Source organism: Acanthisitta chloris, unplaced genomic scaffold (genome assembly GCF_000695815.1).
Source record: "Acanthisitta chloris isolate BGI_N310 unplaced genomic scaffold, ASM69581v1 scaffold239, whole genome shotgun sequence".
Classification (NCBI taxonomy): domain Eukaryota; kingdom Metazoa; phylum Chordata; class Aves; order Passeriformes; family Acanthisittidae; genus Acanthisitta; species Acanthisitta chloris.
Window position 1 is genome coordinate 8,634 of NW_008689540.1, and position 11,943 is coordinate 20,576.

At 48.6% G+C, this 11,943-nt stretch overlaps 1 protein-coding gene across 2 annotated transcripts in view; it reads left to right on the plus strand.

The window, feature by feature from the left end:
• AGO3 (argonaute RISC catalytic component 3) overlaps positions 1 to 11,427 on the plus strand; it is a 14,567-nt gene extending 3,140 nt beyond the window's left edge. The window contains exons 5-18 of one of the 2 annotated variants that reach the window (XM_009081419.1): positions 1,651 to 1,785; positions 3,830 to 3,917; positions 4,052 to 4,199; positions 4,502 to 4,661; positions 4,774 to 4,871; positions 5,037 to 5,170; positions 5,584 to 5,768; positions 6,027 to 6,186; positions 6,621 to 6,711; positions 7,390 to 7,584; positions 7,946 to 8,080; positions 8,648 to 8,749; positions 9,796 to 9,995; positions 10,962 to 11,427. In XM_009081419.1, coding sequence (XP_009079667.1) covers positions 1,651 to 1,785; positions 3,830 to 3,917; positions 4,052 to 4,199; positions 4,502 to 4,661; positions 4,774 to 4,871; positions 5,037 to 5,170; positions 5,584 to 5,768; positions 6,027 to 6,186; positions 6,621 to 6,711; positions 7,390 to 7,584; positions 7,946 to 8,080; positions 8,648 to 8,749; positions 9,796 to 9,995; positions 10,962 to 11,070 — 1,940 coding nt within the window. In that variant the 3' untranslated portion in view covers positions 11,071 to 11,427. Of the gene's footprint in view, positions 1 to 1,650; positions 1,786 to 3,829; positions 3,918 to 4,051; positions 4,200 to 4,501; positions 4,662 to 4,748; positions 4,872 to 5,036; positions 5,171 to 5,583; positions 5,769 to 6,026; positions 6,187 to 6,620; positions 6,712 to 7,389; positions 7,585 to 7,945; positions 8,081 to 8,647; positions 8,750 to 9,795; positions 9,996 to 10,961 lie in introns of both variants that reach the window. The other variant, XM_009081421.1, reaches the window with a different exon arrangement.
• Positions 11,428 to 11,943: the final 516 nt, after the last annotated feature.

The following is an 11,943-nucleotide window of genomic DNA, read 5'->3' on the forward strand; positions in this document are numbered from 1 at the left end:
GGCAGAGGCAGTTTGCCCATGCTGTGCCTCCTGCAGCTGTCTGCAGCGAGTGGGGCTCAGGACTTCCAAGAAAACTCTGTACAACATATCCCAAACACTGGTGTGAATAGAGCTGATTGGGTTGGGCTTTCTTATGCAAAAGCAGATCTGCTCCGTTATTGAGCCCCAGATGAATGGCTCTGAGATCAACTGGTGCCTGTGTCAGGCTCTGCTCTCTGAGCACTTGAGCCTGTTTAGCTGTTAAACCCATTGAAAGTGTCAGTGCTGGAGGTGCAGGTGCTGCCTGAAGTTTCCTGATTCACATGCAGTTCTCACTGTCTGTTTGAAATGCTCGGTAGACCTGAGGTAAATAGTCTGGCTCACACTCTGAGCACTCTAAGTCAGGTCGTGCTTGGTGCATAATAAAGTGCTGCAGATAGTGAGGTTTCACACTGAAAATTTGCAAGTCTATGTGTTCTGGTTTACCTAAAGTGTGGGTGATACTCATGTGACAAACATGGGTTTATTCTTGTAAAATTCCCTTCCTAACAGCAGCTGTGGTTTGAAAAATGAGTGTGACAATCTTAGCTGTCCCAGAAACAGCCAGTGCTGGTACCTCTGTGCCAGGTGCTGAGAGCTGCAGTTCAGGCAAGAAGAGTAAGATTTACACCCAGTTGTGATGTACTGTGGTGGTAATTCCTGTGGAACAATTTCTTACCAGCATTAGCAAGTGTAGCAGGAACTGTTGGAGTAGAAATTTGTCATTTCTGTGAATGAGGAACCTGAGACATTTGTCAGCAGTGATGGAGCTGTCGCTCCACATCGTGGACTGAGGCTGTGAAATTGCCTTCCAGCCCCATCACTTGAGGTTTAGTTTAGCTGGCACAAGGTTCTCTGTGAAGGTGTTGCTCTGGGTTTGGTACAGCAGATCTGGAAGACTGATAAATGCTCGTTGAGTATTTCTGTTGTTGCCATTGAAAGTTTTACATGTGTGGAGCAGTTTGTGTCTGAGCTCTGTTGGTGCCACTTCACCTGTCCCACTCAAAGGTGTTCCAGTTGCTTGGACCCTTGTCAAGCAGACTGTGTTCATTCTTCCATGCAGTGAGTCAGCTGTCCTGATTAAAACCTGCATATTGTCACTTTGTGTGGTTGTGTCATTAGCACGTGGGGAGGGGAAGAGATTTGAGTGGATCAAGGCTTGCACTTCCCACTGCACCAACACCATTGGTGTCTGGTCAAAGCAGTGCTCATGTCTCTACCAAATACTGTCTCAGTGATTGAGCAGATTGTGTCATTGACAAAATCCTGTTGCATGTTGAATGATGTTAGCTTTTCATGTTAAAAAGTCTGTAGTAGAGAGAGACTAATCCCATCCCTGCGGCAGAAGCCAAAGGGAATGTCTCTGGGGCACTGCAGCTCTCTGAGCTCTCTGAGAGAAAGAAGTGTCCTCTGGGGGAAACACCCTTTCCAGCCCCTGAAATGCAGAGTGTAGTTGTGCTGGAGACTGATGTGCACTGTGGGCCCTGCACTGGCTGTTGGGTGCTTTGCAGGGCTCACTGCTCTACTTCAAATGTGCTGCACAGCATTTGCTTGAGGGCTACGTGGAATTTTAAGGAGCTGCTTCACGACACTGATGGGGCTTTTTTACACTGAATATTTTGCTCTTTGTAGTTTCTGCCACTGCCTTCTACAAAGCACAACCCGTAATTCAGTTCATGTGTGAAGTCCTCGACATTCACAATATCGATGAACAACCGAGACCTCTGACTGATTCTCATCGGGTAAAATTCACCAAAGAGATAAAGGGTGAGTAGCAGTGGGTTTGTTTGGGCCTGGGTAGCACAGTCAGGGTGGTTCTAAGGACTTGGTTTGGGCTGGAAGCCTGGGGAGCATGCACCAGAAGGGCCTGGAGCTGCCAAAAGAGTGGCAGTAGTTCTAATCCTGACTGGAACAATGCAGCCCTGCAGAAGTGAGAGCTGAGAAGTGTTCCCAGAGGCTTAGAGGGAAGGAGGGAGCACGCTGAGCATTGCCTGGGCAGAGATAAGTGGCTGGTGCCAACCTCCCCTGGGCCAGGGTCGCTGAGGCCGCCGTGCATCGTGTGTGGGCTCCTCCTGCAGCAAAGTGAACGCTCATTTCGAGGCTCACGTTGGTTCTTTGCTGCTGCAGGGACTTCTAATAACGGATTGCCTTGTGGAAAAACAAGTGCCATTTGCAGCTGAAGGCCAAATTCCATTCCAGAGGAATTGCATAAGCTGCTGGTTTGAGTGGTTTCACTCCATATCTGCCACTTGGGCTTGCATTTTCCTGTACCCTTCATTCCAGTGCAGTCTGCAAAGAGGGAAGCCTTGGAGGAGCTCTTCTAATCTCAGCTCCTAAACACTTGATGCAAGATCAGACTCTACTGCAATACTGGGCAGAGCTAAAGTAAATTTGAAGTATAGTCATGAAGTGATCATAGAAATAGTCAGGAGTTAAAAAACACTTTGTGGAATCATTTTGTAGTAGTCCTAACATGCCTCCTGTTTGCATCTGCCTTCTGTCCTCATTCTGGAGGGTGAGAAGCTGCCCCTGCTTATCTCTGGAGCCTCAGAGACACTGTCACCACAGCCAGAAAGTTCACTCTGCTGTCAGACTTGGCTTTGCTGCTGTAGGACCTGGGAATTCCAAGCAGGATGTGGTCACACACAGCGAAACAAACTGAATTAAAGCTCTTGGTGTGTGAGCAGCTCTGTGGGAGGGCAGTGCCTTGGTAGTGTCACAGCAGAGTAATGACAGGGCAGGGAGTGGGTTCTGGATATCTGTGTGCACAGCCCTTTGCTGCCTGCCCACAGTGCCTCGTGGCTTCTCTTCCTGTTTTCTTAGTGCCCTCTCAGGGCAGTGATGGTTCATTTTAGGCTGTGCCATCCTCTGAGCAACACTGATGTTAATGGTGCAGGTAGTGTGGTCACAGAGGTACAACTGGTGCTTCTTTGGGGTGTCTGTGTCCCCAGTAAACTAAACACAGCCTGGGGACCTGATTCTGGGGGAGGTGTTCAATCAGTGTCCATGATCCACACAAGCAGCAACAGGACAAGTCATCCAGCTCAAATCTCTCAAAAGCCTTTACTACAGGAGGCTGCAGGGTGACTGTGTTGGGTACCCAGGCTGTGTTTCCATCTGCCTTCCCTCCCGTGTGGCTGGGGAAGGATGGGAGTGTGTGGATGCTGTCACAGCACTCGTGTGCTAAGATCAGTACCCCCAGCAGATCTGGAGGGTCCTCTGAGTGTGCACAGTGACTGCAACAGCCACTGAGAGCCTCTTGGAGCTGCCACTGCTGCTGTCATGATTGTCGTGGGCAGAGAGAAGTCTGGAGCTGCTCTGCTGTGTGGGCTGAGTGCTTTCAGGCAAGATGCTCGAAATGTAGAGTTAAGCTTGGTCAGTGAAATAAGAGAAAATTGCAGCTGAGCATGGGCACAAAGCTAGAGAGGGAAGTGAACAATGAGGTCCAAATCTGGTTTTGCCCTTTTGTTTTCAATTGCATTGGAACTGGTGGTTTGAAGAGGTGTATAGAGCTGAGGATGAGAATATGGTGAAAACAGCCCTCAGATCAGTCAGTGCCTGTTAAATGAAACTGCCACGGGAAATTCAGATGGCACTGAGCTATACATCATGATTTATTTCTGAGGGGAGTAATCAGGATTAGTCAGAAATCAGATCATAATGAAAATAAGTTGTTTAGAGAGTGATAATTTTCTTGTGCTGTGTTGCTCGATGACGCCAAAGCTGTTGTGTTCCATCACATGAAACCTTGTTTTGCCTGTGTGCATTTTTGGGTAGTTGTAACATCAGGTGTTTTGGTGCTGTTGTGCAGGTCTGAAGGTAGAAGTGACTCACTGTGGGACGATGAGAAGGAAATACCGTGTCTGTAATGTAACGAGGAGACCTGCAAGTCATCAAACGTAAGAGGCCTCTTGTCAGAGCATGAAATGTGTGATAGCTTCACACTGAGCGTGTGACAGGACCTGAGAGTTCATTAGTTTTGGAGATGGATGTATTTGGCACTAAGATCTTACTCAAATGTCTGTCTGTTCAGCTTTCCTCTGCAGCTGGAAAACGGCCAGACTGTGGAGAGGACAGTAGCACAGTATTTCAGAGAGAAATACAACCTCCAGCTGAAATACCCTCACCTGCCTTGCCTGCAAGTGGGACAAGAACAGAAACACACCTACCTGCCTTTAGAAGTAAGGACTTCGGTAGATCAGCTTGGTTTGGGCAGACTCCGTGAGTTTGCAGTGTTAAGGATCTGTGCTCTGTGCAGTACAGTCATGTTTACAGATCTAGGTATTTGTCACTCTCTAATTTCACTGAGGGCTGTCTACATCTTCAGGTGCTTTAATGCTTAGAGCTATGAGACAGAATATGAGGTTGCTTAAGCCCCGTGGGGCTGTGCTTTGTGGTGATGACCAAGTGCTGTGTGTGTACAGTGTGCTGGGCTCTGTTCTGAGTGCTCCTGCTGCATGTTGATGCTTGGGTTCCCCTGCAGGTGTGTAACATCGTGGCTGGCCAGAGGTGCATCAAGAAGCTCACAGACAATCAGACATCCACTATGATAAAGGCCACAGCGAGGTCTGCCCCGGACAGGCAGGAGGAGATCAGCAGACTGGTGAGTTTCCCAGTCCCAGCTCGGTGTGACACTGGGCCGGGTTGCATCAGTCTGGTGTTCTGTTCTTCTGGTGTTTGTTATCTGAGTTATAGTCGGACACTTCTGTAACGTGAGAAATCTCTTTTAGGTGAGAAGTGCAAACTATGATGCAGATCCATTTGTCCAAGAGTTCCAGTTCAAGGTCCGGGATGAGATGGCCCACGTGACAGGCCGCGTGCTCCCGGCGCCGATGCTGCAGTACGGAGGACGGGTGAGGCCTGAGCTTTCCCTTGGTTTCCTCTGCACATCTTAGCCAGTTCTCAGCTGCATTGCGCAGTGCAGGGACCAGAGTTTGAACGCTGAACTTCTGTTTCTTATCCTGAAACTGCCTCTTCCTTTTCAGCCCCTTGAGTGTGTGTTGCCTTTGTTTCCCCAGAACCGAACGGTGGCAACGCCGAGCCACGGGGTGTGGGACATGCGAGGGAAGCAGTTCCACACTGGGGTGGAGATCAAGATGTGGGCCATAGCTTGCTTTGCAACACAGAGGCAATGCAGAGAAGAAATACTGAAGTAAGGCATGTCGTGGTTCAGGCTTTGGACTGTTCTCTTAATGGAGGGAAAACATGAATGGAGGATTTGTAACGAGCATTTTGCCTGGGTTTAGTCATGTGAGATGTTAGGGAGAGAATCCAGGTTGGTTTGCTTCCTTGCTGGAAGCTACAGTCAAAACACTGTACCTGTGTTGGTCCTGGGACGTCCCTGCTGTGTGTGTAGCTCCTTCTGACACCTTGAACAAAGTACTAAAGTTGTCTAAAGCATTTTCTGGCCTATGATGTTTCACAGCTGTTCACACATAATGACCATTTTTACAACACTGCTTTCAAAGCTGTTTGGAATCATCCTCATTTGACAGTTCTGTGCCCTGCAGCTTTGGTTATTCTGTGCTGTTGCTCATGCAAACACTCACAGATCTCCTTCTGCAGGGGTTTCACCGACCAACTGCGCAAGATCTCCAAGGACGCCGGGATGCCCATCCAGGGCCAGCCCTGCTTCTGCAAGTATGCCCAGGGGGCAGACAGCGTGGAGCCCATGTTCAGACACCTCAAGAACACCTACTCGGGGCTTCAGCTCATCATCGTCATCCTGCCCGGGAAGACACCCGTGTATGGTAAGGACACACCTCTGTTTGGTATCGTTCGGAGAAATTGCTGCCCAGGATATGGTAGGAAACGCTTCAGGACCATTCTTCAGGCATTAGAAACCAATGTTTTGCATCTGAAGATAGATTGGAAGCAGGTCTGAGCATGCAGATAAGTTGGAAGTTAGTGCAGAGCACGTATATGGAAATTATTTTGGCTTATCTAAGATCAGAGCACAGCAATAATCTCCAATGGGCTCACGTCGTCTCCTCGTGTTTGCTTCTCAGCGGAGGTGAAACGTGTGGGAGATACCCTGCTGGGAATGGCCACACAGTGTGTCCAGGTCAAGAACGTCATTAAAACATCTCCACAGACCCTTTCAAATCTGTGCCTGAAGATTAACGTCAAACTGGGAGGAATCAACAACATCCTTGTACCTCATCAACGGTAAGACTTGACGGAGACTGATTTGGGGTTTCTTTGCTGGCGTTTGATTCTTAGCACCCAAAATTTAAACATGGCCAAGTTTTTAAGTTGAAATGTTCTTCTGGAAAGAGGTGGTGATATTTGGGGTAGAATTAAACTCCTTCCAGCTTGGGCTCTGAGCGGTTGTTGGCCTGTGAGTTAGGTCTTCAGCCAAGGATCGTGTGGAGCATTTGCTCAGTATCAGAGCCGGAACATGAAGCAGTGCTGTGTGGAGGGATGTTTTCCAGCCCATGCTGCTGCTGAGGGTTCCAAGTTCACCTCTTGCACAAAGCTGCCATTGTTGAGGCTTGGCCTGGGTACCTGATAAGGCTGAGACAAACCACCCCCGCGTGAGCGATGACCTTGCGCCAACTGTTCAGCTACGAGTGTGACTTAGCACTTTTTTCTTTTTGAAGACCTTCTGTGTTCCAGCAGCCAGTGATCTTTTTGGGAGCTGATGTCACTCACCCTCCAGCTGGAGATGGGAAGAAGCCTTCCATCGCTGCTGTAAGTTTGGCTAAATTAACGAGGGGTTGTTTCATCTCGGGTAAATGTTAGAGTAGTAAATGCAGCTCGTGGGCTATGTCTGTGCCTCTCAGGGCTTGTGCCAGTTCTTGCACACATTCCCAGGGATGCTAAAAATCATGTCTTTAGAGAAAAAAACCTGTTTGATACTTCTCTTTTTAAAGGGGGAAAATGTAATTACAGGTCTGATTGGGCAGAAATGGGTTTGATACTTCTTACATTTTGTGTTGGTGCAGTCCAAGAGCTCGAGGTGGTGGTTGGAGGCTTGTTCAGTCCTCTCCTGTTTTGTCCCCTCGGTGTTTTAGCTGCTGTTGATTGCAGTTATGGAAACTGTGTCCATGTGTAAAGTAACTAAGGGAAACTGAGGTGTTTCTCTGTGTAAAAGGTGAGAAAAGTCCACAGAAAGTCTGTCTGGATTACAACATGCATTGGTGTGCTGTCAGCAGAGAGGAAGGCAAATTCCTCAGGTGCCTTGGGGGCAAGTTTTGGACCTCTTCTCAAAAGGTCTTGAACCTGTACTTACTCCAGTTCAAAGTGTTGCTTCGGCTGTTGTTGGACATCAGCATCTTTCACCTGGAGATTGCTGCTTTAGCCTTTTGCTATTTCAGTTGCTTTGGTGGGTTGGATCCTGATTCCTTCCATCCTGTGCTCTCCCCCCAGGTTGTAGGCAGTATGGATGCTCATCCCAGCAGGTACTGTGCCACGGTGAGGGTCCAGCGGCCCCGGCAGGAGATCATCCAGGACTTGGCCTCCATGGTCAGGGAGCTGCTCATCCAGTTCTACAAGTCAACGCGGTTCAAGCCCACCCGTATCATCTTCTACAGGGATGGGGTCTCTGAGGGACAGTTCCGACAGGTTGGTTCAGCCGAGGGTTTCTTGAATGCTTCTGTTACTACCTGGTTACTCCAGGTCTCGTTTGCACTTGCTGCTCAGTTTGTACTCTGCGAGTTGCTAAGAGTTGCACTAAGGTGGCACAAAATGATGGAGACTTAGGTCAATAGTTTCTTAATCACGTTGGGCAAGAAGAGTTGCAACTTCTTTCCTGTCTGTGAAGGAGAGATCGTAGAATTTGGGAAACCACATGTTTCTAAACACTTCCTCAGATCACTAATCATGTGGCAAAGTTGCTCCTAGTGTTAACTGCAACCCATTTGTTAGGTGTGGTGTGTAGATGCAGTGGAAGGAAGACCTAAGCTCTGGTGTTGTCATGCTGTAGGTTTTGTACTACGAGCTGCTGGCCATCAGAGAAGCCTGCATCAGTTTGGAGAAGGATTACCAGCCTGGAATCACCTACATTGTGGTGCAGAAGCGACATCATACACGGCTGTTCTGCGCTGACAGAACAGAAAGGGTAATCACTGCCCTCTCCTAGTAGCCTTGTGGGAAAGCTGCATGCCGAGCTCCGGAGAAAGCATCAGAGTGGGTTTCTCTGTCCATCTCATTGTTTGTGCCTTCAGGGAGGTGTTGAATCGATGAAATGTGGCCCCAAATTGAAAAATCCTCTACCTTAAGTATGTTAAAAGCCCCCAGAACATCCCCCTTGGAGGTAACACCCATGTGGCCAACCAGGACCAACCTCCAGCAATTCTCACAGAAGAGAGTAGAAAATAATGGAACCTTTTTCCCGAATCAGTCAGTCCAAACTCAAGCTGGTGATACTGAGCCCAAATGTCTGTGCAGCTCTGCAGTGTGAGATGGAAAGCCTTGCAGTGCTGTGGGTGCAGTTATGTGCTGAGGTGCTGGAGACCCATCCAGTGTCCTTGTCAAACCCCCAAGACTGCTGTGGTGGCACATTGCAGACAGTTCTAAGGCACTTCATGCGCCCAGACCTTGCCAGTGGTGAATAGAAACTTGTGTTTTCCATTACAGATGAGCTGTGCAAACAGCTGAGGCTGCTCCTAACAAATGTTTTCCCTAGGTCGGACGAAGTGGCAATATTCCAGCTGGGACAACTGTAGATACAGACATCACACACCCCTATGAGTTTGATTTTTACCTCTGTAGCCATGCTGGAATACAGGTACAGTCGCTGTGTTGTAAGTAAATGTGAATTTGGAACGTGCTGTTCATTTCCCTCTTGTGACTCCTGTTTGCAAACAGTTGTTTGGGAGGGAAATGTCAGTTTTGTGCTCAGTTTTGTCTGAGATGTGACATTATTGTGGGACTAAGTGTGAGTTGCTTACGAGGTGGTGTCTGCAGCACCTTTGAACTTGCTTTGGTGGTAAGTGATGCTTTTCAAACTATTTTCAAGAGGTCACTTGATTTTGTATCTGCTATTTCTGAAAACAAAACCTGCTCCTTTGCAACGGGCTTAAAATGGCAAGTAATTAACCCTTTCACACGTGAGTCTGACCACATTGCTATGAGTTTTGTTCAGGTTGGGTGGGCATGAGTTCTGCTCCAGTTTTGAGTCATTGCATTGTGGGTTTTTGTCTATCCCTAGGTGTGGGCAAGCTGGTTTTGGCCCTTTGAAAAAAGAATGTATCAGTATTTGGAGCAGAAATTCTGGGTGTAGTTGCAGCTCAGTTTATATTGTAGTACAGTAAGCCACAAAGAAGCTTCAACCACCTTGTTCCTTGAGATATGTTTGTTTCAAAGTGACTTGCAGCCTGGCTAAAGCACAGCTGTTGACCCAGTTTGGGTGCACTGTTAGACTGAACTGAGTTTCTAGTGTTCAACCCATGTTTCTAGTGTCTCCCCTCAGTTAGGGCACTCAGGGCTTGGGAGGAGGGAAGAGCAGTGACTGTTTCTCTGGGAACTGTGGTGAGCAGGAGTTTAGTCGAAGGTAGGTAAGGGGTGGTGTAAAAGGGTTTAGTCAGCTGGGAGCAGGTGTTGATCTCTGAGGGTTGTCTGGAAGGTAGGTGAGCTTTGTTCCAAGCAAGAGCAATTAGAGCAATGTAATTGTGTGCATCTTAGACTTACTAAATCCATTTAGGATTGGCTAAACCCGAGTGTTCTCTGGCTGCTGTTGGGTTGGAGCTGCCTAGGCAGTCTGACCCTTCCTGACCTCAGCCTGAGCAGTGGCCTGGAAGCCCAGAGGAGTGAGTGGCTGTTCCTTCTCCACAGGGAACCAGCCGTCCCTCCCACTACCATGTCCTGTGGGATGACAACTGCTTCACTGCGGACGAGCTGCAGCTGCTGACCTACCAGCTGTGCCACACCTACGTGCGCTGCACGCGCTCAGTCTCCATCCCCGCGCCCGCCTACTACGCTCACCTGGTGGCCTTCAGGGCCAGGTACCACCTCGTGGACAAAGAACATGACAGGTGAGTCACAGTGCTTGGCTTTCTGTCCCCATTGTTGGGCCCAAAGCCACCCGAGTGCAGGTAATTACTGCTGGTTTGTGGTCAGTTTGTGTTACCTCTGGGGCTGGTCAGGCCAGAGTGGGTTGGTGGGTTCCACTGAGTAACACTGAGATTAAAAGAGTTAAGCTTAGTTTACTGTTCGGTGGTGACTCTGACGTGGTCTGAGGGAACCAAACCGTTTTGCTTTAGGATCAGAGTAGTCGTGAATGGAGCAAATGTTAAGTGCTTCCACTTATCTAACTCTCTACGTCAGAAGTATTTTATAACCTTCAAGCCATCAATATATTTATAACAGGCTTATTTTTAGCTGAACAGGCTGAGCAGCTAAGGGGAAGGGATTTGTCGAAAGCCCCAAGGTTGCTGGGTGAATCGATGGATCGATTTTTCTCAGTATCTGGTTCTGCTGTGTGGGTCTGCTGAGTGTTGGGGAAGGGTCTGGAGAGTCAGTACCACGGGCAGGGGCTGGAGGGGCTCAGTCTGTAGAAAAGGAGGCTCAGGGGGGACCTACAGCTCCCTGACAGGAGGTTGGAGACAGGTGGTGGTTGGGCCTTGCTCCTAGGGAACAAGGGACAGAATGAGAGGGAACACGGGACAGGATGAGAGGGAACAGCCTTGAGCTGTCCCTGGGGAGGCTCAGGTTGGACATCAGGAGGAATTTCTTCATGGAAAGGGTTGCTAAACATTGAATGTGAGTCACCATCCCTGGAGGCTCACCCTTAAATCGACACGAGGAAGATTGTTTACTTCATCCACTGAACACAGCACTCGGCGCTCTGTTCTGGTTGGCAGTGTGGTGATCCAAGGTTGGACTCTGACCTTGGAGGTCTTTTCCAGCCTTAATGACTTTGCTGGAGAGCTGTGCAGGCAGCTTTTTGGTCGGAATCCATACAATTCACAGCCCTGCCTGTGTCTCCCTCGTTTCTGCAGTGCTGAGGGGAGCCACGTGTCGGGGCAGAGCAACGGGCGCGACCCCCAGGCTCTGGCGAAGGCTGTACAGATTCACCAAGACACCTTACGCACGATGTACTTCGCTTAAGTCGACGACCCCAGGAGACACTCACGGAGAGGAGAACTGAGAAACTTAAGCCACATACAATGTATGTTTCCAGGGGTTGGTTTAGGGGCTGTGCCTCCCATCATGCTGGAGCTGACTCTGTGCAGGGGCGCGAGGCTCACCCTTAAATTGACACGAGGAAGATTGTTTACTTCATCCAGGAACACAGCACTATTATGCAATATGAAACCAGCCAACTGCTTTTTTGGGGGGTGCTCCAGGGGGAAGCACCACCGGCATTGTTTTGTTCTAACTCTTCTTTCTCGTAGTTTAACCCTCTTCTGCCTTTACCTCAAGTTGCTCGGCAGCACAACTATTGTTGCAAAAAAAAAAAAAAAAACGGATAGTAATAATAAACTAAAATCTATAGTGTAATTTAAGACAAAGAGCAAACCACCTTTTAGGAACAATCACAGTGATTGTTTGGGGGAGGGAAGTGTGCAAAAAAAAAAGCAAATAATCGAGTTTTACCCCCTGCATTGAGGGAGTTTCTCTCAGTGTTGCCATCGAGGGTTTGAATGTGAACATATCCAAGTGCTTTGGCTAGGGAACAGTGAGGGGGGAGATGTTTTTGCACACTGATCCAGTAATTTGAACCTAATTTAGCCAACGGCTGCCTTTGTGTCTTGTCTCACAGCTTTGGAGCCCTCAGCTCCAATAGTTCCCTTCAAGAGCAATCCAAGAAGCTAAGTGGTTCATGTCCAGGCAGTAGTGACCCAACTCTTCTTGCTCCCCGGGGAAAGTAGTGACCCAACTCCTCCTGCTCCCTGGGGAACTGACTAAAGCTGCTGTTTCATCTAGTCCAAAAGTTTCAATGGTTTCCTATCTGGCAAGTCCAATCCGTTGGAGCTTCAC